This window comes from Bos javanicus, chromosome 1, assembly GCF_032452875.1.
Source record: "Bos javanicus breed banteng chromosome 1, ARS-OSU_banteng_1.0, whole genome shotgun sequence".
Classification (NCBI taxonomy): domain Eukaryota; kingdom Metazoa; phylum Chordata; class Mammalia; order Artiodactyla; family Bovidae; genus Bos; species Bos javanicus.
Window position 1 is genome coordinate 98,264,552 of NC_083868.1, and position 23,669 is coordinate 98,288,220.

The window sequence follows — 23,669 nt, forward strand, 5'->3', positions numbered from 1 at the left end:
AAACCATAATTTCTAAGTAGCTGCAGCTTCTGACTAATATCCTTATTCCCCCCTGAAAATATTATATTAACTATAGTAATTTACCTTTGTGAATGAAGGCTGCACCAAAGACACTAGTAAATTAAGTCACACTCCAGTCATAAAAGAATAGATCCACTAAAAACACCCAAGGTTATTTATCCTTGAAATCCTAATTATTTTTTCTCTTATTCCATAGTTTCTTTACACTATTACATAGCTACACCGCTATGGCACAGATTTTAGCTGGAAGTATTTACTGAGAGAGACAATGCTTCAGTACAGTATTTTTGTATTTTAAGGGTCTGAATTGTTCCTGGTTGTGGGTACAGATCTGGGACTGGGAAGTAGATCAGGGCAGGAGCAGAGGCAGAAAGTTGGACGATGAAAGTTCTTTCCAGAAGAGGTCCTCAAGAGGACCAGATGTGCAGAGGAAGCATGAAAATGGTTTATTAATTATTTAGAAGTTTCATTACATATGGAAGCATGCATATGTCTAATGTCAGGTATGCCAAACACCTAGATGATTTACTGAGTGTTTTGTTTTTTTTAAATCTGGATACTCTGATGTCCTTTTCTTTGACGTCTTGTCGATTCCTTACTTTTACACCCATTTTGATGGATGGATAGAGCATGTTGCATTAGGTCTGGTCTCACCCTGCTCCCACCTTTTCCTCCATTCTTGGAGAAGTTTCCTCAGACCTCCATGTTGCCATACCCATCACCTAGATTAAAGGCAAGAGGATCCACAACTCATGCCCACCCCCAACACCTCCCCATTAGGCCAGTTCTCATCTCAGGACACGTTCACAAGCTTAGTGTACTTAAGAAATAGCTCTCTGGACACAAGTTTTCCTCTAATACTTCTTCATGGTGAGATCATTTTAGTGGTAATCAGACGGATCGCTAAGGCCGTATTCGTGAAAGTGAACTCTTTCGACTTACACAGCACCTACCTTTCCTCTCGTGATTCCAAGAGCGATCTGGGCATGTACTCTGGGGTAATGTTTTTTAGCTCTGTGTGTATTCTGCACCACAGAAAGGAACACACTTTTATTCAAGCTCCTGGCCTGCCCTAACATGGTCTACAAGTGGAATAAAGTTCTCAGGAACCCAAGACATTATTAATCTTGTCATTTACACAAGGTGATAAGTCCTTTCATTTTTAAACAGGCCCTTGACAGTTGGTATTTAGTAAGTACACTAAGAGAAGTCTGCCGTTCACTCCAAAGAAAGCGAAATGCGTCGATAAGAGATTATCTAATGCCTGATGTGTATTTTGAAGAAATAAGACCTAGAAGAAGGAGTGCCCCTCAGAGAATGCATAGTCAGAATTCACTTAAGGGATGCTGCCAGCTCCCTTGTGGTTGAGGAACAGCAGCAAGATCCTACAGTGTTTTCAGCTGGAATAGGCATTGTTCTCGTTTGTGCTTTACCTTATAAAGTTTTAACTGCTTCCAGGACCATCACGGCTGAGTGGCACACCCGCTCTCCCTCTCCTTGGGTCCAAGTCAATGGTGCTATCAGGCTGCTGGGACACTACAACAGTATTATTATTGCAGGCTTATTATAGGCTCAATTATCAAGTTATTTTCTTTGGCTTTTAGGAAAAAAAAAGCATGCCTGCATCATTCAATTAATGCAATTTGTGCAAAAAAAAGCAGGGAAGATCAATTACATAAAAGCAAAATATAGTATCTTAGCCTCTTTCTACTTTTTAAACATGTTTGCATCAACTGTCAGGTAATTTGTTAATTTGCTCTTCCTTTGCAAGGATTTCTGTCCGCATTCTCTATGACCTCTTTTGATGTTAAAATTATTATTGGCTTTGGCCATTTTCTTTGCTTTGTTTTTAAGTCAAGTTCCACTTTTATACCAAAGTTATGTTCTGCTGTTTTAAGATGAATGCCAGCTGGCAATACCCAGAGACTGGCTTTGTGAACGGTGCCTAAGTGGACTTTGAGGGGATGTCGTCTGGCTGATAAGTTACTTCCTTCACCCGAAGATGAAACTGTCTCAGACATAGTTTGTCATTTGCTATTCACATGATAAAACAAATAACATCCCCTCCCCCCCAAAAAAACTTCCATCATGTAATTGTGCCCAGCACACAGGCCTGTCATAGCACTACAGAAGGTAGGGATTTTTATGAAGATTGATAAAGCACGTAAGTTCACTAAAAAGATGATCTGTGCATTTTAAGTAATTCATGTTTACATGTACACAACATTTTTCATACAGGAGGATCTCAAAGCATCACACCCATACCAGAGTCTAGCTATTTCTGGAATAGCATCAAAAAGATAGGTGTCAGAATGCATCACAAGCCATCAAAGAGGAAAACGTGTTGGTCAAGAACACAAGAAATGTGTCCATCCTAGTTAAAAACCCAAAGAAGATCTTTAGTTTCCTCTCTTTTTGAGCAGTCTGAAACTGTTGAGGATGATCAATTTTATAGAGTCAGGCAAAATGGCCACATTAAAGACAGGTTGCTAAGGAATATTTCTTGTGAGGTCTATAGCGTGATCTTTAGAGGTTATTTAACAGGATGCTTGCAAAGCTTCCAGGCTGGTTACACAACAAGCTCCAGGTCTAATAATAAGTGGATCTTTATCACTTGCCCTGTTCTTGCAAACTAGAATCAACAGGCAATTCTCTCTGTTTTATTTCATCCAGTAAATTATACTTGGCTTTCTTTTCATGTTATTATGGAAGAAATAAAAATGTGTATGTGGGGGGGGGCTTCTTCTCCATTAATATTTTTGTTCTTAAAGTAGCTAGTGTATAAACATATATATATATATATTTCTGGTTTGAAAGCAGATACATCAAGACTTGCATCTGATATTTCTCTGTTAATATTTTCTAGTCTTTAGACTGTTACCTTGAAGACAAACTCAGAATACTGTGTCTTTGGAGAAACTAAGGATGGTTTGCTTTAGCAAAGCTTGGCCATGACAGTGTTTCCATGTTGTTGGACAAATTTCTTTACATTCTGTTATTAATCTCTGTCTGCTGAATACACTTTTTGTTATCTCTTTTAAATCAGGATTAGAATGTGTAACAGGGTCCTTCTTTTAGAGGTGAAAAAACTTGACATCACTCCTGCCCTCCAGAATTGGGGTTTCCCACAGTACTATGCATAGGTCAGGGGTCCAGAGCACCTTTCCTAAAGCCAGCACGTGTGCACACGTTGTCTCTGTGGGCCTGGTGTTACTTCTGCAGCACCAAGACTGACAGATGTGTTTATATCAAATATTGACTTTGTTCAGATGTGCAAACTGTCATTTACCTCCCCTCCCACCCAGCCTCTAAACGTTAAAGTTCCATTCACCTTTTCCTAGTCTCAGACTGTTATGAAGCTGTAGAAAATAAAGCATTCAGGCTGAATAGTGGGAGTTGGGAGAGAAGGAATCAACTATCTACTTCAAAGCGAAAAGACAGAAAAGACAGCAATAGTCTGAAAAAGTTGTCTCAGTACAGATTTTGCAGGGAGTACGTTTCTCCATTATTTCAATTATTACAACTTCCTGAATAGGTTGAAGGTCACTCATAATTCACACTTCTGCCATTTTCAGACATGCCAAATGTAGTCTATTAAGCATAAATAAAACTTCCAGTGCTTGACCAGGAAAAATAAACGGGAATTCATAACAATGAGTCCTTGTTCATCTTTTTAAAAGTAAATGGTGTGTTTTCTTTCTTTCTTGTTCTCCCTCTTGGGCACTGAATTTTTCTCCTGTCTCAGTAGTGCAAGCATAATACTTTAAATCGACCCAAGCATAGCAAGCCAGACGGCAAGTCTGGTCTGACAGATTCTAGATTTCTCTATTTTATAAGATTAGAAACAAGAACCCACATTATTACCATTTATAAATACAAATGGTAGCCATCATCAATTTGAGGGAGGAATTGGTTGAACACAGGCTCTGACAGTATAAGAGAAATAATCTGAAAGTCTTTTATAGCCTATTACCTTTCCTATCAGAATGCTTATAGTGTCCATACTTTATTTAGTGACTGTCCTCTTGGGGTTAAATAAAAGAAAATGAATATTTAATAAAGTGTGATTAATTTCAGTTCCAACTGTACATAATAAATTGTTATATACAACATATATTACATATAATATGCAATTTATAAAATATATCTTTTATGATATATAATTAGAAAATCATATGCCATTAAATATTAATTTATATTAATACAATAAATTGCTGATTTTAAAAAGTTTCCTCAAACATATACTTAATCACATTTGTAAATCACTATAAAATATATAACATATCCAAGCACATATATGCTGATATATAACATTGTATGAAAATATAACTTTTGGCTGTCTAAATTTGCTAAATCAAATCCACATCGCCACTGCCTTTTTTACCTTTAGCTTAGCCTTAACTGAACAGATATCCTTTTGACATTTGGAACCATTACAAGGTTTGATTAAAATAAATTAGGAATAATAGTTATTTTTAGAGTAATTCTATATACAGGTATAATGTTATATTTATGCCTTAAATTGTGAATTTCACCAGCAGTAAAAGTGAACAATTTGGGAGATTTTGAGTTTTATCTTCAAATATCTGAATGATTTAGAATTTTTTAAAAACATATAAAGAAATTCCACTAGTGTGTTTTTTTAGCAAGTTTTTAAAATACAAGAATACATAAAGATCTGTTAAAACATTTACCATAATATTTATTCTTATAAATTAAAGTATTCAGAGATCCAAATATAATATCCATATTTACAAGGATAAAGATAAAAAGCTCTTTGGAAAGATTAAAAAGAGTCCAGCAAGATATTGGGAAAATTATATTTTTTCTGTGATAAAATGAAAAGACCATCTTAACTTTCAAAAGTTTCTGTGAGTTAGGTCATGTTCATAACATGTTGTATTTCTGCAATTTGGTGTATTAGCTACCAAAAAGAAAAGTCTAAAGGAGTTAACATAGTTTTAAAATGTTTATCATGATTTTTAAAAAATGGAATTCTCATATAATCCTCTTTCTTTAGACTGTAAGGCCCTATTCCTCTATTTTTTACCTTATAATGGGAGGAGTTGTTTCCCTTCTTAAAGAGCATTCTGAGAGAGACCCAGCAAAATAATAAATCAACAACCCTTTTATATCCATTCCAACTTTTTCTAAGTGTTTGAGACTTTTGAGCCCCTCTTTAAATACTTGAGTTGAATTCATCATAGAATCCCAGATCCAGGACATTTTTATTTTGGTTCCAGATAGCTTTTTCCATAAAACCCCCTGATGGAAGAGACCTGTTAACTCTTTTATGGAATTTTAACAGAGGAATTGATTCCCTTCCATTTTTCTCAAACACAAAACACAGAGAGGCTATGTTAGTAACGTCTCTGCTCCTGGTCCCTAATTCGGATGACCTATAGTTCATAGGGCTGCAATATAGTCGAAGTTTTGAGAATATACTGATTTTAAAGATGTTATAATTATATTTTTATAAGCATGGTCGAGCATACAACCTGCGGGAGAAACTGCCTAAAGCACTTAGGTTTTTAATTATATTTTTTATTTGCCTAAAGACCTATTTTATAACATAAAAACATAGATGTGATATCTTATTTTCTGAAAGGCTTGATTCCACCAACATTACATTCCATTTTTCCCCCACATAATTGTTTTGAGGCAACAAATTGTCATTATGTTTTCATTTAAACTGCTCCTCTCACTTCCCAAATGCCTGTTGGTATATTATTATTGCTAGGACATAAACCAACTTTATATGTGGACATCTCTGAATTCAAGTATTCAAATTATACTTTGGGGCCACTGTAATTATAAGAGGAAAGACATAATTTTACTTAAGTCTCTTTAAGATCTAAAGACATGAGATATGATGAAATGGCAAGTGGTAGCAACACCTTGAAAAAAAGCGCTGGATTTCTAAGGGTGGTAGATGGGATTTCAAGCACATTCTTATATGATATCAGGAAGCATGCCCAGAATCTGCCCTCATTAGGTCGGGCTCTTGCCAGGTCTTTTCAAACCTCAGTTTCATGAGCACCATAAAAATTCACTTAAAATCGAAAAGAACACCCTGAAGTTAAAACCCACGCTGCCTAGCCTTGCCTTTTGTGGCCTGGAATGTCACCTTTTACCTCCAGTAAATAAAGCCAAAATCAACACTCTTCCATGTCTTTTATTTTTTATGCACTCAATATTCTTCGCGTGACAATCTAGACACTTAAAGGGAAATTACAGTAGTGATCTATGTCCCAGCAAAGAGAATTGTCTTTCTAATATATAGTTACAATGTATGCATCACTTTCTTTTGTTTCTTGGACTGTTCACATTGGATTGAATAAATCTAAAATGGAATTAAAAGAGACATGATAAATAGTGGACGCCAAAGAAGTAATGATATCATAATACTTTCTTCCAGTGATCTGGCGTGTGTGTCTCTGCAGCATTCCCCAGCACAGACAATTGTACCATTTTACGGTCTTGCGGGATATTGTCTCTTTAACCTCACTGTTTCCGAGAAGCCACCGAAAAGTTCTAATATGTCACAATTCAAATGTCAACATGTTGTTGGAAAGGAAGCTAATAAGTTAAACCTTTGAGAGATGCCAAAAGAAGAGGTGATTCAAACTGTTGAGAGAAGTCCATTGTTTTCTAAGGGGAACTAGGACTCTAGAATGAATCAAGGTACTAACAAGCATGTAACTGGAAGGGTTAGAGAGAAAAAAAGAAAATGAACACATTTTTTTTTTAAACCTGGTAACTTTTTGAGCAGTCTATTCCTCTCAGTGTACTTCCAAAGAAAGCAAAATATAAATGTTACGGTTAATAAGATACAAACTATAAATTCTCTGGTTTTTATAGAATCAGCACATAACAAGGAGTTATTTTCCTAAGATAGTCTGGATTCTATCTATGGATAGAGATAAAGAATCTTAGGTCATATCATATTAGAGGAACATTTTAGGTCGTATTATATTAGAGGAACATTTTACGTTTGGCATTATTTTCTGTAAACCAGCTTCATATGGTTAAATTACTGTTGCGTGACAAAAAATGATTCTATTTTGACAGGAAAGAAACTAAGCAGAAAATACTCCTCATTGAGTTATTTTTTGAATTTAACACAGTTTTGTACTCTGGCCTTTTTAAAGAAAAATAAACAATTGGAGTTTAGAGCCACCTACTGGAATGAGGAGGCACGTACTTTTGTTTAATGTCCTCTGCTTTTCAAAAGATAAACAAATAAATATAATTAAAGTTTTGCACATTTCTCTTGATCTCATAAGACATTAAATTACTCAGCTTTTCTCAGTTTGAACTATTAAGTGATCCTGCAAGAAACCACAGTTAGAGCAAAGTTTTCTCAAAATAGATCCTTCCCTTTTCTTAGCAGGGTATGCCAATTCGTGTTATGTGATTTTTCACCCTGTTGCATTGAGACTGAGCAGAATTGAATCCCTAGTTTTGTTGCTGTCATTATTACTCTTGGTGGAATTTGTACGTGTGTATGTGTCTGTATGTGAATGTAATTATTCTCATTTAAGAATTTTTGTTTAATACATACTCTTAGAATTAAAAATTAAAACCTTTTGTGTTAAAATGAAAAAGCACCTTAAACATTTTCATGAGTAAGTCATTTTTATATTGAGATATAATTGATATATCCATTATATTAGTTTCAGGTATGCAACATAATGATTTGATGTTTATATATGTTGCAAATCAGAACTAAATGCCTTTAAAATGAAGAAACCCTGAAGCCTGGACAAGTAAATTGGGCAATGACTTACCTAAGGTCACTGAGCTGGTCAGGGAAAAGGTAGGCAGCTCTTGGAAATTATAGGTCAGGATTTTTTCCATAATTGCCACACTGCTTTTAGTCAGTCATTAATGGATTTATTCAACCCTTCCTCTCATCAACATTTTGTGTGAAAGTAAGAGGAATAAGCACCACCCCCAAACCCTGGTAAAAGAATCGATTGAAAGCATAATGCTTGCTTTCAAAGAGTGGGATCAGGAGCTGGGTCATGAAGGCAGGTCCTGGATCTGTGAGTATCACTTTTGATTGATAAAAGAGGGATGCAATGTTTAAAAAAAGAAACACTCTCTTTTAAAACTATGTGTTTGTTTTTTTTTTTCCAGATCTTTTCATGATTCTTTATGTTGGGTCCCTCCAGACTGTTGCCTTAAAAGCACCTTGTTGAGAAAGTGCTACTTTTGAGAACATGTTCAAGAAGGGGCAGTAACTCTGCCCCTGCCAGCCTTTGCCCAGCCACAGCTGGATAATGCAGGGCACAGGCAACAATCAGTTGTGCATGGTTGACCAGAGTAAGGAATTCAGAGAAGGGATCATCTTTTCTCTGGTGATTTCTTCATGTCTCTTAAACATTGTCATAAATAAATGTTTAAATTCTTGGTTAAACATTTCACAAGGTAAATGTGACACAGCAAGCCTTGCATTTAGAAAATTTGACTTGTGAAGTGGGAGTTGGAAAAAGATTTGTGAATTGGCATGAGAGTCCCAGCTTTCCGTTTGTCAGCAGAGGGCTAATTTTCAGTGTATAAAACAGGAAGTCATAGTTCTTTTGATGAAAATTAAAAGGAATATTTTGTTAAAATACGGGAAAATGAACAGTTATCTTAGTGTGTATCTTGCCCTTTCTTAACATTCACTTCTCTTTCTCTTTCTCTTTCCTACGTTCGTTGTCTTTTGAAGATATTTTATAGAGTAGTCGCAGACATTGCACCAGGAGAGGAGCTCCTGCTGTTCATGAAGAGTGAAGACTATTCCCATGAAACTATGGCACCAGATATCCACGGTTAGTACCACTCATGCCGCCCTCTGCAGCACCCTTATTTGGAGACTGTGATGGAGCCTGTCAAAGGATCCATCGCGCTTGGTGTTTGTCCGTTTCCCTGGCTAGTCATTGTCAGCTTTAACAAATTCTGTCCCCTAGAGTGGCTATTTCTTAGTGTGACACCTGGCTAATATTACAGTGAAGCTAAAGTAAGCAGAGGTCTTTTCTGAAATGGAGGACAAAGGAATTTTGAATATCTGGATTGAGACATCACATAAGTAAGCCTTTTATCAATGCCTTAGACTCTGGTGAGAGTACTTTCATGCTACAAAAGACATTTCAGGGAGCGTGGTTTGGGGCTTTTGAAAATCTAACAGTTGTTCCTCCCACTTAATATTCTATTACTGGAAAAAAATATTTCTGCTTGAGTAAAATCCTAGCCAGCATGATCACATGGGAGGCAGCTGTAGGGTAGGGAAAAAGTACAGATGAGGAAATTTTAGAGTCAGAGGAATTTGTATTTGTCAGGGACCCATTCTAAATCAAAGAAGGAGGCATAAAAAGGAATTTTGATGATTAGCGATGTATATTCAGATGAGAGTAAAAGGAAATTTTATTTGTATTGGTTTGTATTATTGGGATGAGCATTTAATATTTTTTTCTTTCCTGTTTCTCTCTCCTAATACAGTGGGACTTTATTCAGCATAATCTAGTAGTGTCTTTAGAGTGTTTCATAGTTGGAAGGATCAGTAGGAAGGGGTACCCATCCCAGCTTACCTGAGAGGTCGGTTTGGAGCTGGCTCCACTTCCCATCTGTCTGGCATTGCCAACAGGAGAACCTTAGCTTCAGCTTCTGCATCTCCTGTGAAGAAGCTACCACCATTGGCTGACTCCTTACTTGAACATTTTTTACTTTGGCTAAGCTGCATTCTGCCTCTTTGTAAATTTATACCAGTTGTATTTCAGGGAGCCTTTTGGAAATTGTTTTCTTCTTAAAAAACTATAACAAGTAAGTGGTTTCAGAAACCCAGACTTGTCAACTAGCCTGGTAGAGTTGGAGCCTGAATGGGGAACCTGACACAGTGGAAAAGGGCTCTGACAACAAGGACTGCTTAGATGATAAAAATGAATGTAATTTGGGCTTTCTCTGGTATGAGGAAACTTTAATCAGTGAATGTTTGCTCTCAAAAGCTCTTCAGATAATTATTTTTTGAAATATAAATACTTAGTGTACTATTCTGAAAAGTATAAACAGAGGTGACTGTTTTTCTTTTAGGGCTACTTTTCATAAATTACCTGTGTTTACAATACTCTTGAACACATCCATTGCTTTTTATTTTCAATGTGTCATATCCATATCCATACTTACACCAGATACATTATATAATGTCTATAATGTTTAAATGGTGATTTCTATTTCATACTCCTAGGAGTTAATGTTTCTTAGGAAAGAGAAAATAAAATACATGCTTTGTACACATACTGAATGCTAGATAGTATAGGCTCTTCATTGTCCTCTGTAGTCTTTTAGACATAGAGCAAACTTTAAGAAAGATCTTATTTCCATTATACAGATAGGGAAACAAGGCCACATAAGACTACATAAATTGTCTAGAAAGTGGTAGAGTCAGCATTCAAACCAAGGTCTTGCCATCTCTAAATCCTATGCCTTTTCATGTATTATGTGGCCTGGAGGTTGTTTGTGTTCAGACTGCTGGCTGAGATCCTAAAGTTAGATCTTAAACATGTGAATAGTGTCACAAACTATAAGAAATATTTCCATTACCTAGTTGATGTTATTGAGAAACCCGTCTTACAGCTGAGGTGATTTATTTTTGAACACCTCCCTCTTCTTTAACCAAGTCCAAAACTGACAAACCCCACTGAATCTACATACTGATTTCTTTACCTTTCGGGCCCCTGTGTTATTGGTTTAGTTTCATCTAAACCAGTATTGTGGTGGATTACAGCAATGATGACCCATGTGATCTTGCTGCTTGGCTTCTCAGGCTGCAGTGGGGTGTTCCGTCTTTCAGTGGCTTTCTGTACCCTTCTTAGCAGGGACCTAAAAAGCCCCTAGTAACCTGCTACCCTCGCTAACTTCATTTCCCACTCCTCCCCTACATGCATCCTGTAAACCTGTCACACTTTACTACAGCTTTGCCTTTCTATGAGCCTACATTTTTTTTTTTTTTTTGCTCTTTCTTGCCTTCTTCATTGGTGCATGCTATTTCCTCCCTCAACCTGCTCCACTCAGCTGAGTTTTCCTCATTACAAAGTCTTTTCTAAACCTCTGTCCCCCAGGATGGATGGATTTGGCACATTCCTCTGGGCTCCCTTAGTTCCTATGCATGGATCTGTCATAAAATGTATCACACTATTTGTTCTCATGTGTATCCCCTTGGCTTACTTATGTATCCCTTCCCTAGCAAAACGCCTCACATCCGGTAGGTGACTAAAATATTCCCTCAAAGACATTCAGTCAATGAGTAACTGGCTATGGGTCCTGGCTGTAGGTCTGCAGCACGGATTGTGTATCCTGTTGTGCGTTGTCCTCTATGTCTTTCAGCATTGTGAGCTGTTTGCAGGACTTCTGTGATTGCGTGGGTGTGATCAGTGCATAGCATTTATAGCCTCCTGAGTGGGCTAAAAGCTATGCCAGTGGAAAGAACAGAAACAATGCTGTCGCTACCTGACACTCTATCACCTTGTTATCTCTAGCCTCCCACTATTACCATTTATTTATCTTACTGATTTAAAGTGCAAATTCATGATATGTTGGCTCTTTAGCAAAGCCATGCCAATTAGCACTGACCCGGGGGGAACATAAATGAGCCTGGAAAAGTGTTGAAATCATGCCATGTCCCATTATAAGAAATGATGAACGTTAAAGCATTTCCAAGTTTATTGATGTTAGCCAGGCTTAAGTAAGGCTCAGACAGGGACTCTCCTATGTCCCCTACAGGTAACATGGCACTGTGAGAAGGGTATGGGACAGAACAGTTCAAAGTTTGACATAACTACTCAGCTCTATAATTCTTGATTTGTTACTGAACTTGCTGAGCTTCAGTACTCTCATCGGAAAGTTGGGAAACAAATCTGATATGTAATTCCTCACGGTCAAGTTTTAGGACAATCAATTATCCATGAACAGGTTTGAGGTCATAATGATGCTCGGTAAACGGTCATTATGATTTTATATATCCTGAGAATATTAAAACCTGGAAGAGTTTCATCATAAAGTTTTATCTGATAAGAAGACTATTTGGGCTCCCCAGTGATCACTTCTGTTACAATTCTAGGCTCTGTGCTGGCTTCTCTACATTTATTATTTCTAATCCATGTTAAAATGGGAGTGGTGCAAAGGACAACCCAATAATTTCTATTATGTCTTTCATAAGTCGATAAGAACTGGTTTGTGGCAGTGCTTCCTGATCGCCTAGTTCTGATAACACCTGAATTATTTTCGCAGAAGAACGGCAGTACCGCTGTGAGGACTGTGACCAGCTCTTTGAGTCCAAGGCCGAGCTAGCAGATCACCAGAAGTTCCCATGCAGCACTCCCCATTCGGCTTTCTCAATGGTAGAAGACGACTTCCAACAAAAGCTCGAGAGTGACAATGATCTCCGAGAGATACATGCGATTCAGGAGTGTAAGGAATGTGACCAAGTGTTTCCCGATTTGCAAAGGTTAGACATGGCATGCTCCACTACCAGAACGTGTTTGTTTACTCTGAAGTAAAACGTTGTTTATGCTGAATTTTCAGAATTGGTGCAGATGGGAAATTTGGAACAACAATGAGCTGGAAAAATGTATTAGTCACAGGTTTGGAAGTCATTTTCCCCAGTAAATTCTCACCTGTAAAATGTTTGCAGTGAAGTTGGAATTACTTATTTTGATGCCAGAGAGAAGATAATATGTTTATTATTATTATTTATGGAATGTAATTGGCAGCTGAAAGTTTAACATTAGAGTAAAACGTAACTTATTGGATGAGTCAAGAGTAGAGGAGGCAACAGTGGTGCTGATTAATCTAATTATATATACTGAACAGTAAAGCTACTTTCTAGAAACATTTAGATGATAAAAAAGAAACTTCTGATACTTAAGGAAAGCTAGATGGTCTTTTGATAGGTCACTGTAATCTGTGGATTTAACTTCTACTATTTATCTAAATTGCACATATAAAAGAATAACAGAAACATGCCCAGTGAAGAAAATGTTGAATTGTCTTAAAGGGAAGAAAAAAATAAACAAGATCTAAATGAAATAATTCTTTGATACGTATTTTTAACAAAACAAATCACATTTCAATGACATATTAACTTTTTATAGCCCTGTGAATTTAATTCAGGAACAATTGTTTTGTTTTGTTTTGTTTTCTATTAAAGAAAACAACAACCCTTGTTGTTTAGTCACTAAGTCATGTCCAATTCTTTATGACCCCATAGACTGTAGCCTGCCAGACTCCTCTGGCTATAAGGATTTCCCAGGCAAGAATACTGGAGTGGGTTGCCATTTCCTTCTTCTTCTCAGGTGATCTCCCCAACCCAGGGACTGAACCCAGGTCTCCGGCATTGCAGGCAGATTCTTTACTGACTGAACCACCAGGGAAGCCCATATTTTGCAAACCATATTGATAATTACACTGCAACATGATCTTTCAGATCAGAGAGGTATTTAGTGTTAGTCACTCAGTTGTGTCTGACTCTTTGTGACTCCATGGACTGTAGTCCACCAGGCTCCTCTGTCCAAGAATACCAGAGTGGGTTGCCATGCCCTTCTCCAGGGGATCTTCCCGACCCAGGGATCGAACCCAGGCTTCCCACATTTTGGACAGATTCTTTACCATTTGAGCTACTGGGAAGTATATTTAACCAGTGGGTAAGTTGTATGTTTGTTCCTACCTAATGGTTTTTGCCTTGCTCCACAAGCAATTTTAATAATTGTATTCATTACTTTGCTTTTAAATCTGGGACCCATAACCAGGATTTCAAGTGGACATGACATCGTAGTATTTAAATGGGTATGGGAGTACATCAGCTAGCTTTACTCAAGGCTGTGAATTGCTCACAGTCTGTTTTGGACCTTCCACCTCTTTCACTGTGCTTTCTTTCCTTAGTGCCCCCCTTCCTCCTTCTCCTTTCCCCTCTGTTGATTGCCCTGCATCTCTCTTTTTATAGGAAAGGATTTCATATGGTAGTCATTCATTTTAATTCATTGATGATCAAAAAAGCATCAAGTATAAACCTATTCCTTGAGGAGACTGAGTCAAAAGAATGAATCTCTAGCTTTGAAAATTCAGGCTTCATCTAGCTATTAGAGAGAAACCATTCAGGTGACTAAGAGGGCTTTCCCAATACCCTTTAAACTCATCTTTAGTACTTAACATAAACCCACATAGAGAATAAATCTGTTATATATGTTTGGCAAATCATGGATTTGTAATTTAAAAAATCACAGCACATCTCTTAAATATATTGTGTCCAAATTAAAAGCCAAAATGAAATCACTAAATACCAACAGGTGAGAAAAGTATTTATACTGTAAAGCCATATCTCTGATGTCAGAGGGTAAGTATATTTCCTTCTATTTTGTTATCAAAAGTATTGGACAACATTATAAAACAAAAACTGACATCCTCAACACTAAAATATTGTGTGTAGCAATACTTCTTAGGTGGAGGAACCTTCTTACTCTGGGTGTAAGATTAAGCCTAAGTCAATGCTACTTTATGCCAAAACCAACTGTCAATTTAGTTCTTTCAGTGAAACATTCAGTAGCAAACAATAAGGAAACCTAATTATCTGGCATTGGGTGAACTCTCAAAACTCACTTCTTGGTAGCTCAGTCAGATGGATATATCATGTCGCTGTGCAACCTGATACTGATCATCCAAGTGATAATTTGGGTTATATAATTTAGCCGGTGCAGAACCTACATGCCCTAAATATTTTCCACTTTACTGAATCTGATATTGTTGCTTTATATGTTAAGCAAATGAGAATTCCTTTCTTGACATGGTATATTATTCTGTTCTGTATCTTTTGTGTAAAATATTGAGAAAGGAATGTATGCGAAGTTGCTTCAGCAACCCTTTGCAACGCTATGGACTATATAGCCCATCAGGCTCCTATGTCCATGGCAAGAATACTGGCAAGATTCTCAAGGCAAGAATACTGGAATGGGTTGCCATGCCCTCCTCCAGGGGAATCTTCCTAGCCCAGGGTTCAACCCAACATATCTTATGTCTCTTGCATTAGTAGGAGGTTTGTTTACCACTAGTGTCATCTGGGCAGCCCACCCTCTAAAACATGGGGGCAAGAAACAAAGGTTGATATGCATGCAAAAGATGGAAAGAACTCAGAAGGCTAAGCCAAGCTCTATAAATTGGGGTAAAATTCTTTGAAAAGTGAAGTTTCATTAATGACTGACTGGATACTTTTATGTTTATGAAAGGAGTGAAAATAAGCTTTTGTAAGAACCACTTGCCTTTTTCTTTTCTATCACTGATTAGCTGATAGCTGATAATGATCAGGGAGCAATATGGGTTTTAGGCTGGATTAGAAGAAACAAAGAAAAGAAAATTTGCCTTACTTTGCTATCATTTCCCCCTTTTGTGTTGTTTACTATCTATACTTCTTGTTTGTTTTTACATTTTTATTGTATTTTACTTGTATTTTTAATGTTTTTTATTGTGGTTAAGGGGCTTCCCAGGTGGCTCAGTGGTAAAAATATCTACTTGCCAGTGCAGGAGATGCAGGAGACATGGATTTGATCCCTGGGTCGGGAAGATCCTCTGGAGAAGGAAATGGCAACCCACTCCAGTATTATTGCCTGAAAAATCTCATAGACAAAGGAGCCTGGCAGGCTACAGCCCAGAGGGTTGCCAAGAGTCAGAATCAACTGAGCATGCCCACATTGTAGTAAAAGTCACATCATATAAAACATGCTATTTTAACCATAGTTAACTGTACAGTTAAGTGGCACTAAGTACATTTCTACTGTTGTGTAACTCTCACCATCATCCCATCTCCTGAATTTTTCATCTTCTTAAACTGAAACTCTATCCACATTAAACAATAATTTCCCATCCCTTCCTCCCACCCACCCACCACCTGGTCCCTGGCCCCTACCAATGTACATTTTGACTCTATGAATTTGACTATTCTTGGTATCTTGCATAATTGATATCAAACAGTATTTGTCCGCCCCTAATGTATATTGCAGAGAAGGCAATGGCAACCCACTCCTGTACGCTTACCTGGAGACTCCCATGGACGGAGGGGCCAGGTGGGCTATACACAACTGAGCGACTTCACTTTCACGTTTCACTTTCATGTGTTGAAGAAGGAAATGGCAACCCACTCCAGCGTTCTTGCCTGGAGAATCCCAGGGACGGGGGAGCCTGGTGGGCTGCCGTCTATGGGGTCACACAGAGTCGGACACAACTGAAGTGACTTAGCAGCAGCAGCAGCAGCAATGTATATTGGAATAGACTTTTAAGGTTAACTTAACATATGTCCTCCAGAGTGTACCATGCACTATACCTTTAAAAAATATCATACTCTTGGAGTTAGGAGACAGGAAAAATCTCAATGTACAGGGCATTCTTTTACCACTAGGTTCCAGAGTTTAAGATTTAAGAACATTGGAATACAATACATGTCATGAAATGACAGGCTGTGTTAGTTTGCTAAAGACAATAGTAAGAACAGCAATCACACAACGATTTTGGAAGATGTCCCTGACTCAATTCAATGTTAACTGCCATTGCTAATATCTTTCTGTTAACTCTCTGATTAACATTTCAGCTTGTGTAACAAACAGAGGATTACATACTGTAGATAAAGATAGGGCCATTCTTGTGACTCCACACACCTGTACTCTCCTGGTACTTTTTGTTCACAGAGATATCGCTGTTGGTGCTCAGATAAAATAGCATTACCAAGTTGACTGACTCATAGGGCAGGAAAAATAAGTTCATGTTCCAATATGAATAGAATTGGAAGGAGGAAACTGAGAAAGAGAAAAATATGGAAACGTGTTTCTAATTTGTCATGATATGAGAAAGGGCATTTCATTTTTTTTCACAAACACTGCCATGGACACAGTGTATACAGCCACTGGGTAACATATTCTAGGCATACACAAGTCTTACTTGATTCTCAAACCTAGAGTGTTCATCTCACAGAAAAATAAAACATGGGGAAGAAACAGTGCTTACATGTTTGATACTTTTTTTTAATACCTTTTTATTATGGAAGTTTTCAAATACCCACAAAGCTAGAGAGGATGGTAGTGTGTTCAGGTTCAGTAATTGTCACACAAGACCAGTCTTATCTTAGCTATACTCATTTTGGGTTATTGAAACAAATCCTGGACATTATGTCATTTTATTTATAAATAGCTCAGTGTGTGTCTGTGGAAAATATGTAAAACATAGGTTCACTTTAAAAATAGTGGTTCCTTATTACTATCAAATATTCAGTCAGTGAGCAAATTCCCCCAGTTATTTCATTGTTTTTAGAGTTTATTTTGCTTATATTAAGATCAAAATAAGGTCCATCACTGCAATTGGTTTGTGTCCTTCTTATTTCTTAATTTAAAGGTTTCCCCAATCAAAGTCAGTAAGTCCCTCTTTCTCAGTATAGTTTATATATAGAAGAAATTCAGTGTTTTTTTCTGTAGCATTTCCTCCTGGCTGTATTCTACTAGTTATATCCCCTTGGTATTTTTTGGTCATCTTTATCCATCCGCTCTATTTCCTGTATACTCATAGTTACATCACAAGCTGTGATCAGATTTAGGCTCAGTGTTTTAAGAGGAATACCTCATTGGTGCTATCATGTATTTCCATTAGGAGGCATATGATGGATTGCCTGGATTAATTAATTCTTTAGGTGCTGCAAAATGAATGTGTTCTAATCCCCCTGTTGTTTCAGTATTTACTATCTGGATTAATTCTATGCAGAGAAACTCCCCCTCCTTGATTATTTGCTCCCCCTGCAGTACAGTTCAGATAGGAAGGGCAAGATATGTGCATGAGTTTTCCCCTTTTCTTACTAGTTTTCAGAACAATGATTTGGCTTCTCAGCATCTTCACGGGGTAACTGGTGAGGTTTCATTTTTGTGTTTTTGAGTATTATTATCATTAAAAGGTGAGATCATTATTCTTAGTGATGCTTAGATTTCCCCATCTTTAGGCAACAGGTGTCTCTTCCGATTGGCAACCTAGTTTTTTTTTTGCCATGATCTGTAACTTTCTTGCTTTTTGCCATAACAAGATGTTGAAGCCCATCTTGTGCATTTCATGCATCAAGTTTGAAAAGGGCTATTTCTCTATGGAGTTCTGGTTACCTTACTTGAGAGTAGTATCCTAATGTGTCGGAGAAGGTGATGGCACCCCACTCCAGTACTCTTGCCTGGAAAATCCCATGGGCAGAGGAGCCTGGTGGGCTGCAGACCATGGGGTCGTGAAGAGTCGGACAGGACTGAGCGACTTCCCTTTCACTTTTCACTTTCATGCATTGGAGAAGGAAATGGCAACCCACTCCAGTATTCTTGCCTGGAGAATCCCAGGGATGGGGGAGCTTGGTGGGCTGCTGTCTATGGGGTCACACAGAGTCGAACACGACTGACGTGACTTAGCAGCAGCAGCAGCATCCTAACGTGTTATATGTGTGTATTTAATTAACAAAAATGTTGCCAGTATCTTCTGAATATCACAGATTACCCATTATCTTTAATACTTAATTTTCATTATATTCAGGAAGATTGTGTATTCAAATTTTAGTGAGACAGGGAAACACTTGAGAAGGTAAAATATTTTAAGTTTTAAAACAGAGACGCTATACTTGTGGGAAAATTCTAACCCTGTTTTTCTTTGGCGGGACTTTACAAGTGCATCTGCTTACAGTGTGATATACTTTTCTTTCCTCACTATTTCATAGGCTGTATATGTATATATGACCTTAGGTTATAAGATACATACATACATATTCTCTCTGGGTAGTGTTTCCATCAGTGTCTATAGCTACTTCTATATTGTTGTTGTTCAGTCGCCCAGTTGTGTCCCACTCTTTGCCACCCCATGAACTGCAGCACGCCAGGCCTCCCTGTCCTTCACCATCTCCCACAGTTTGCCCAAGTTCATGTCCATTGCATCGAAGATGCCATCCAACCTTATCTACGCACTTGTATATTTATTCATCGGTCCGTAAGCGACCATCTATTATATTGGTTGTATTAAGAAGTGGCTTGTTGAATAGTTCACTTACAGTTCACTTTCCCATTGGTAATATAGGTAGAAATAAAAGTGCCTTTGTCAATGTAGCAATTATATACGTTAGATAGGATAGCTTCCTGCATATTCTTAAGCAGTCTTTTAATGTTTTTGGTTTGAGTGTTTGTGTTTGAATTAAGTGGGTAACAGCAGTACGTGTTGCAGTTAGAATTGTGTAATGAATCCAGAACTGGACAAACAGCTAGTTGTTTATCATGCCCCTAAATTGGCACCTAATTCCTGCTAGCTGAATCAGATTTATTTTTTTAACAACAGGGGCACTTCTCTGTATTGCTGAGAGGCACAGTCCAGGGAATATAAAATGTACTTTTGTCTATTGCAAGCCTGTTTCCTCTGTTTCTTCCCTGCCTCAACTCCTTTCCCTCTGCTTTCTTTAACTGCCAGTTGGATTAGTAAGAAAATGACTTTCTGTTTATTAATGTGTTCTTAGTCACCATGTGCTGTTAAATCAATTGTTCTTTTAACAGCTTGGAGAAACACATGTTGTCACATACTGAAGAGAGGGAATACAAGTGCGATCAGTGTCCCAAAGCATTTAACTGGAAGTCCAATTTAATTCGCCACCAGATGTCACATGACAGTGGAAAGCACTATGAATGTGAGAACTGCGCCAAGGTACAGTGAACTTGCAGACTGCTTGGCCTCTCTCTGTCGTCCTGCTCTCTCCTAATCCATCATTTGCTGCGATATGTAAAAGCAGGCCGTGAGAAGGGAAGCTATAAATATCTTGAGAAAAGTAGACTGAGTGTTGTATGCTGCAAGGCATTAGTACAGTGTACAAAAACACTTAGTGGGTACCCTTTTATTTTTGTAAGGGAGGAAGTAAGGCTTAATGGTAAGTTCCAGAACTAGGTGTCAGACATCCTTGGTAAATTCCTGGTTCCGCTACTGGCTTTCCAGAGTGGGGTTGTTTTATAGCTTTATGGAGAATGAACATTTTATCCCATGCACATTACTGATTTCTTCTAATAGCAATTTGTGTGGAAGTTACATACAGTTTCTGAATGCCTAGTCAGAAAGAATGGGAGACTCCTATACTTGCAGATTTTTCCACCCAAGTCCCCACTATAAATTATGACTTGGTTCTAATTAAAAGTGGAGTTCCTTAGTGACCTGGGCTGAACAATGTAAGAGCAAATTGAAAACACTTCACCTTGACCATTACTCTTAACTATGGGAACAGCAATTCACGTCATTAAATTTTCATGTTCCTCAATTAACTAAAAGATGTCCTGGTGTCATGAAAATTGATTTCTCTTTTCAAAAAATTTTCATGATATTTGAATATCTTTTCGTATGTGGAAATTGTGACATTTGACACTATCTTTAGACGTATTTTGCTTCCAGATGTGTGGGTAGCTTTTTGTTTACCCTATTTCCTTTTTTTGTTTGTTTGTTTTTTAGTACAATGTCCAAAGGAACCATTTTAGTTTAATGGTTACTTAATAAAACACAGTGTTAGAATTTAACCCCTAAGGGAACTCCTCGAGTAGATTTGGGATGCTTTAGGCAAAATCCATCCAGTTTTGTACATCTTTGTTTAAAGGATGGAAATAGTACACCATTTTAAATAATATCATGGCTTGTATTTTATTATTCAATTCCATTCACTCTAAATAGGATCAAGAAGACCTTGAAAATGCTTTAATAATGCCATTAATTATTTCGTTCAACTGATACTAATGGATACTTGTGCTAAGTCTACAGAGCTGAATAATTTACAGTCCTGACCCTCGAGAGGCTCACACTTTGGAAATATGACCTTCTTTTGGTCTTTGGGGAAAACAAACAAAAACTAAACAAACACACACAATCCCTTCTTGAGTCATTCCTGGTCTTCTTTCTTGTGTCCTAGAATTAAGTTTCTTGATTAATCAGTACTCATTTCCTAGCAGGTTTTCACGGACCCTAGCAACCTTCAGCGGCACATCCGCTCTCAGCATGTTGGTGCCCGGGCCCACGCGTGCCCCGAGTGTGGCAAAACGTTTGCCACTTCGTCGGGCCTCAAACAACACAAGCACATCCACAGCAGTGTGAAGCCCTTTATCTGTAAGTTTTCAACACTCCAGCCCCCTTTCCTGCATTTGTCTCTCATCCGAAAAGCTCTGTGACCAGGAGAGTGAGCCATGCGTGGCCCTGAATGAGGGGGCCTCTGCATTAGCAATTTACGGTCTCATCTAGTCAGGCTATTTTCTATGATGAGATAATCTTTTATAACCAGATCTATGGTATTTTGCCTATGATCCCTGGGGTGTTTTCTTTTAGATGGGATCAGTAACAGGTAGAGAAAAGACACATTGTTAAATAATGTGAAGGAAGTCCCCCAGGTTGTGAGATTTGTTGTGTTGGAAATGTGTGTGGTTTGTAAAACAGCAAATCACAGATACACTAGACAAAATGAAGTGAGAAAAACCTGTTCTGGGTCAGAAAGAGCTAGAAGAACCTCATCTGGCAAGTAGGTTTAGGACTGTGTGTGTGGAGGGTGTGGGGAGGGGATAGGGGGAATAAAAGACCCTTTAATCTACCCTTTGTTGTTGATCATAGGTTGCAGATCAGTAGTTCTCAGTTACTTGAAAAGCAGAACACTTTTACTTTGATGCTAGACATGCTGCGTCTCTAACCCCATGCACTCAAGCAAATTTGCAGACAGTGTATTTTCAGGGAACAATCAATCTGACCACCTACCTAGACTGTCCCTGTAACCAAGGTCTTCGGGACAGGTCCACCTCAGCCCTCTTTTGCTTCTTCTCTTGTCCACCCGCCCCTGTTCTCTGTATTGTGCTGAAATGTTTCATACGGAAAATCAGTTGTTCTCAGTCCATCTGGGCAACAACTCTGGGCTTCTCCATGGCTCAGCGGGGCATGTAAACACAGTGAGTCACTGAGCTGTGTTACAAACTTCAAGACAGGTTTTGGATCCAGATAAGCACAGGCCTGGATGAAGCATACTCAGGAGTTGGCAAATCCTCTGACTTGGGAATCCTTGCAAAACAGTTTTTCTGACAGCTACTTGATGGTTTGTAATAGGTATATGAGACACTACTACAGGACCTGATGGAAAAAAACCTAGTTTTCAGTGCCAACATGGAGATGCCAGAGACTTACACACCTCCTTTTTACCTTTGCACAGCTCTCTTTTGTGTTTCCAAGCCCCATGAGAGCTTTTCTTTCCCTTTCCAGCTTATGCTAGCATCCCGTTTTGCTCGTATGTTCTTCTGTTCCCTGGGTGGATTGAAAAGGACTAGCAGAGAAACAAAAGGGTGCTCTATTCTCTCTTGAGGAAGCTCTGTTGAAAGTCATGGGAAATAAAATATACAATGGAAATTTTAGACTTCTTGTCTCAAAAAGACATTCCTGACTCTAGGTCGTAATGCCCTAAAAATGTACTTACAGGTACTGCAGGCATACATAATTCATTTATTTCTGACTTTTCAGAAATACATTTTGATACATTTATGTTTTGGTGGGAAATAGAGAGGAATTGATCACACAAATTATCATCACCCATTTAATGCTTTCAATACTGTTTAAAAGTCAAAAAATAGAAATTCCTATCATCTAAGATTCTGGGATATGGAATTTTAATTGTGTTGAAGTCAAGTGTTTCACTTTAAAACACGATAGGGTATCCTTTCCCAATCAGATTGTGCAGACCTATTTCCCATGACTGTATTTTCAGTAATTATTGGTAAATTTAAATAGCAGATGGCATTCTTCAAATATAAAATCTGACAGAGGACCATAGGGTAATTATGAATAATAGCCATGTAATTTCAGAACAAAAGAGGAGTTGGTGTGGAGACTTTGGAGTGGAGGAGGTTCACCTAGAGTTGATATCTGTTTCTCACCAGAAGGCCACACACCACGCTTTACCCCCACTGGTGTGTTTATGGCAACTGTCTCTTGTTACAGTGTACCGCCAAGCTTGAGCCCAGAGTCACCAGCGCTAAGGTAATTACTCACTGCCTTTACAGAAACCTCCAGCCTTCCCAAATAGAAACCACATGCTCTAATAGGCTGAATATATTCAAAATACCTCTTAATTTGTTTAATAAGTAGAAACATTCAATGTTAACTGCTGGCTAATTCCTTATTACTGAGAAAATTACAGTACAGCATAGACTTCAGCATCAGCTGAGCCCCTTACCTGCAGGCTTGGTGGTTTGTGGTGGGCCAGGCTTGGCCTTCAAGTGAGAAAAACAAAGCCTCTGCCGATGGAGACATCCCAGATTCTAAGTTCTGGAGACCTGATAGAAATACTGTTTGTCAGTGTGATAGAGCCTCCAACCAGAAAGTCAGATGCACCTTCTGTTACTCCCATATAGAGGAACTCTTGATTTTCTGAAACCTCTCTCGCTGTTAGGAAGAAGTGTAGAGAGCAATATTTCTTTGCCAAAATATTACAAACCTTTCAAAACCTTACACCTTGTTCGAACACCCATCGGGATATTTTCTCAATGACTTTTAATGGCCCAGAGGAGGGGTGTTACTTTCGTAATGAGTGCACGTTTAGAATTCCATCATTTTATTTACTATTTCTTGTT

The 23,669-nt window shown here is 38.0% G+C and overlaps 1 protein-coding gene across 13 annotated transcripts in view; it reads left to right on the forward strand.

The window, feature by feature from the left end:
- Nucleotides 1–23,669, forward strand: part of MECOM (MDS1 and EVI1 complex locus) — a 629,513-nt gene that overhangs the window by 567,307 nt on the left and 38,537 nt on the right. For 7 of the 13 annotated variants that reach the window (XM_061416535.1, XM_061416544.1, XM_061416503.1 and 4 more), the window contains 4 exons: nucleotides 8,738–8,840; nucleotides 12,292–12,508; nucleotides 19,593–19,740; nucleotides 21,018–21,174. In XM_061416535.1, the coding sequence (XP_061272519.1) occupies nucleotides 8,738–8,840; nucleotides 12,292–12,508; nucleotides 19,593–19,740; nucleotides 21,018–21,174 (625 nt within the window). Of the gene's footprint in view, nucleotides 1–6,084; nucleotides 6,706–8,737; nucleotides 8,841–12,291; nucleotides 12,509–19,592; nucleotides 19,741–21,017; nucleotides 21,175–23,669 lie in introns of those variants that run through there. The other 6 variants (XM_061416511.1, XM_061416552.1, XM_061416525.1 and 3 more) reach the window with 2 other exon arrangements.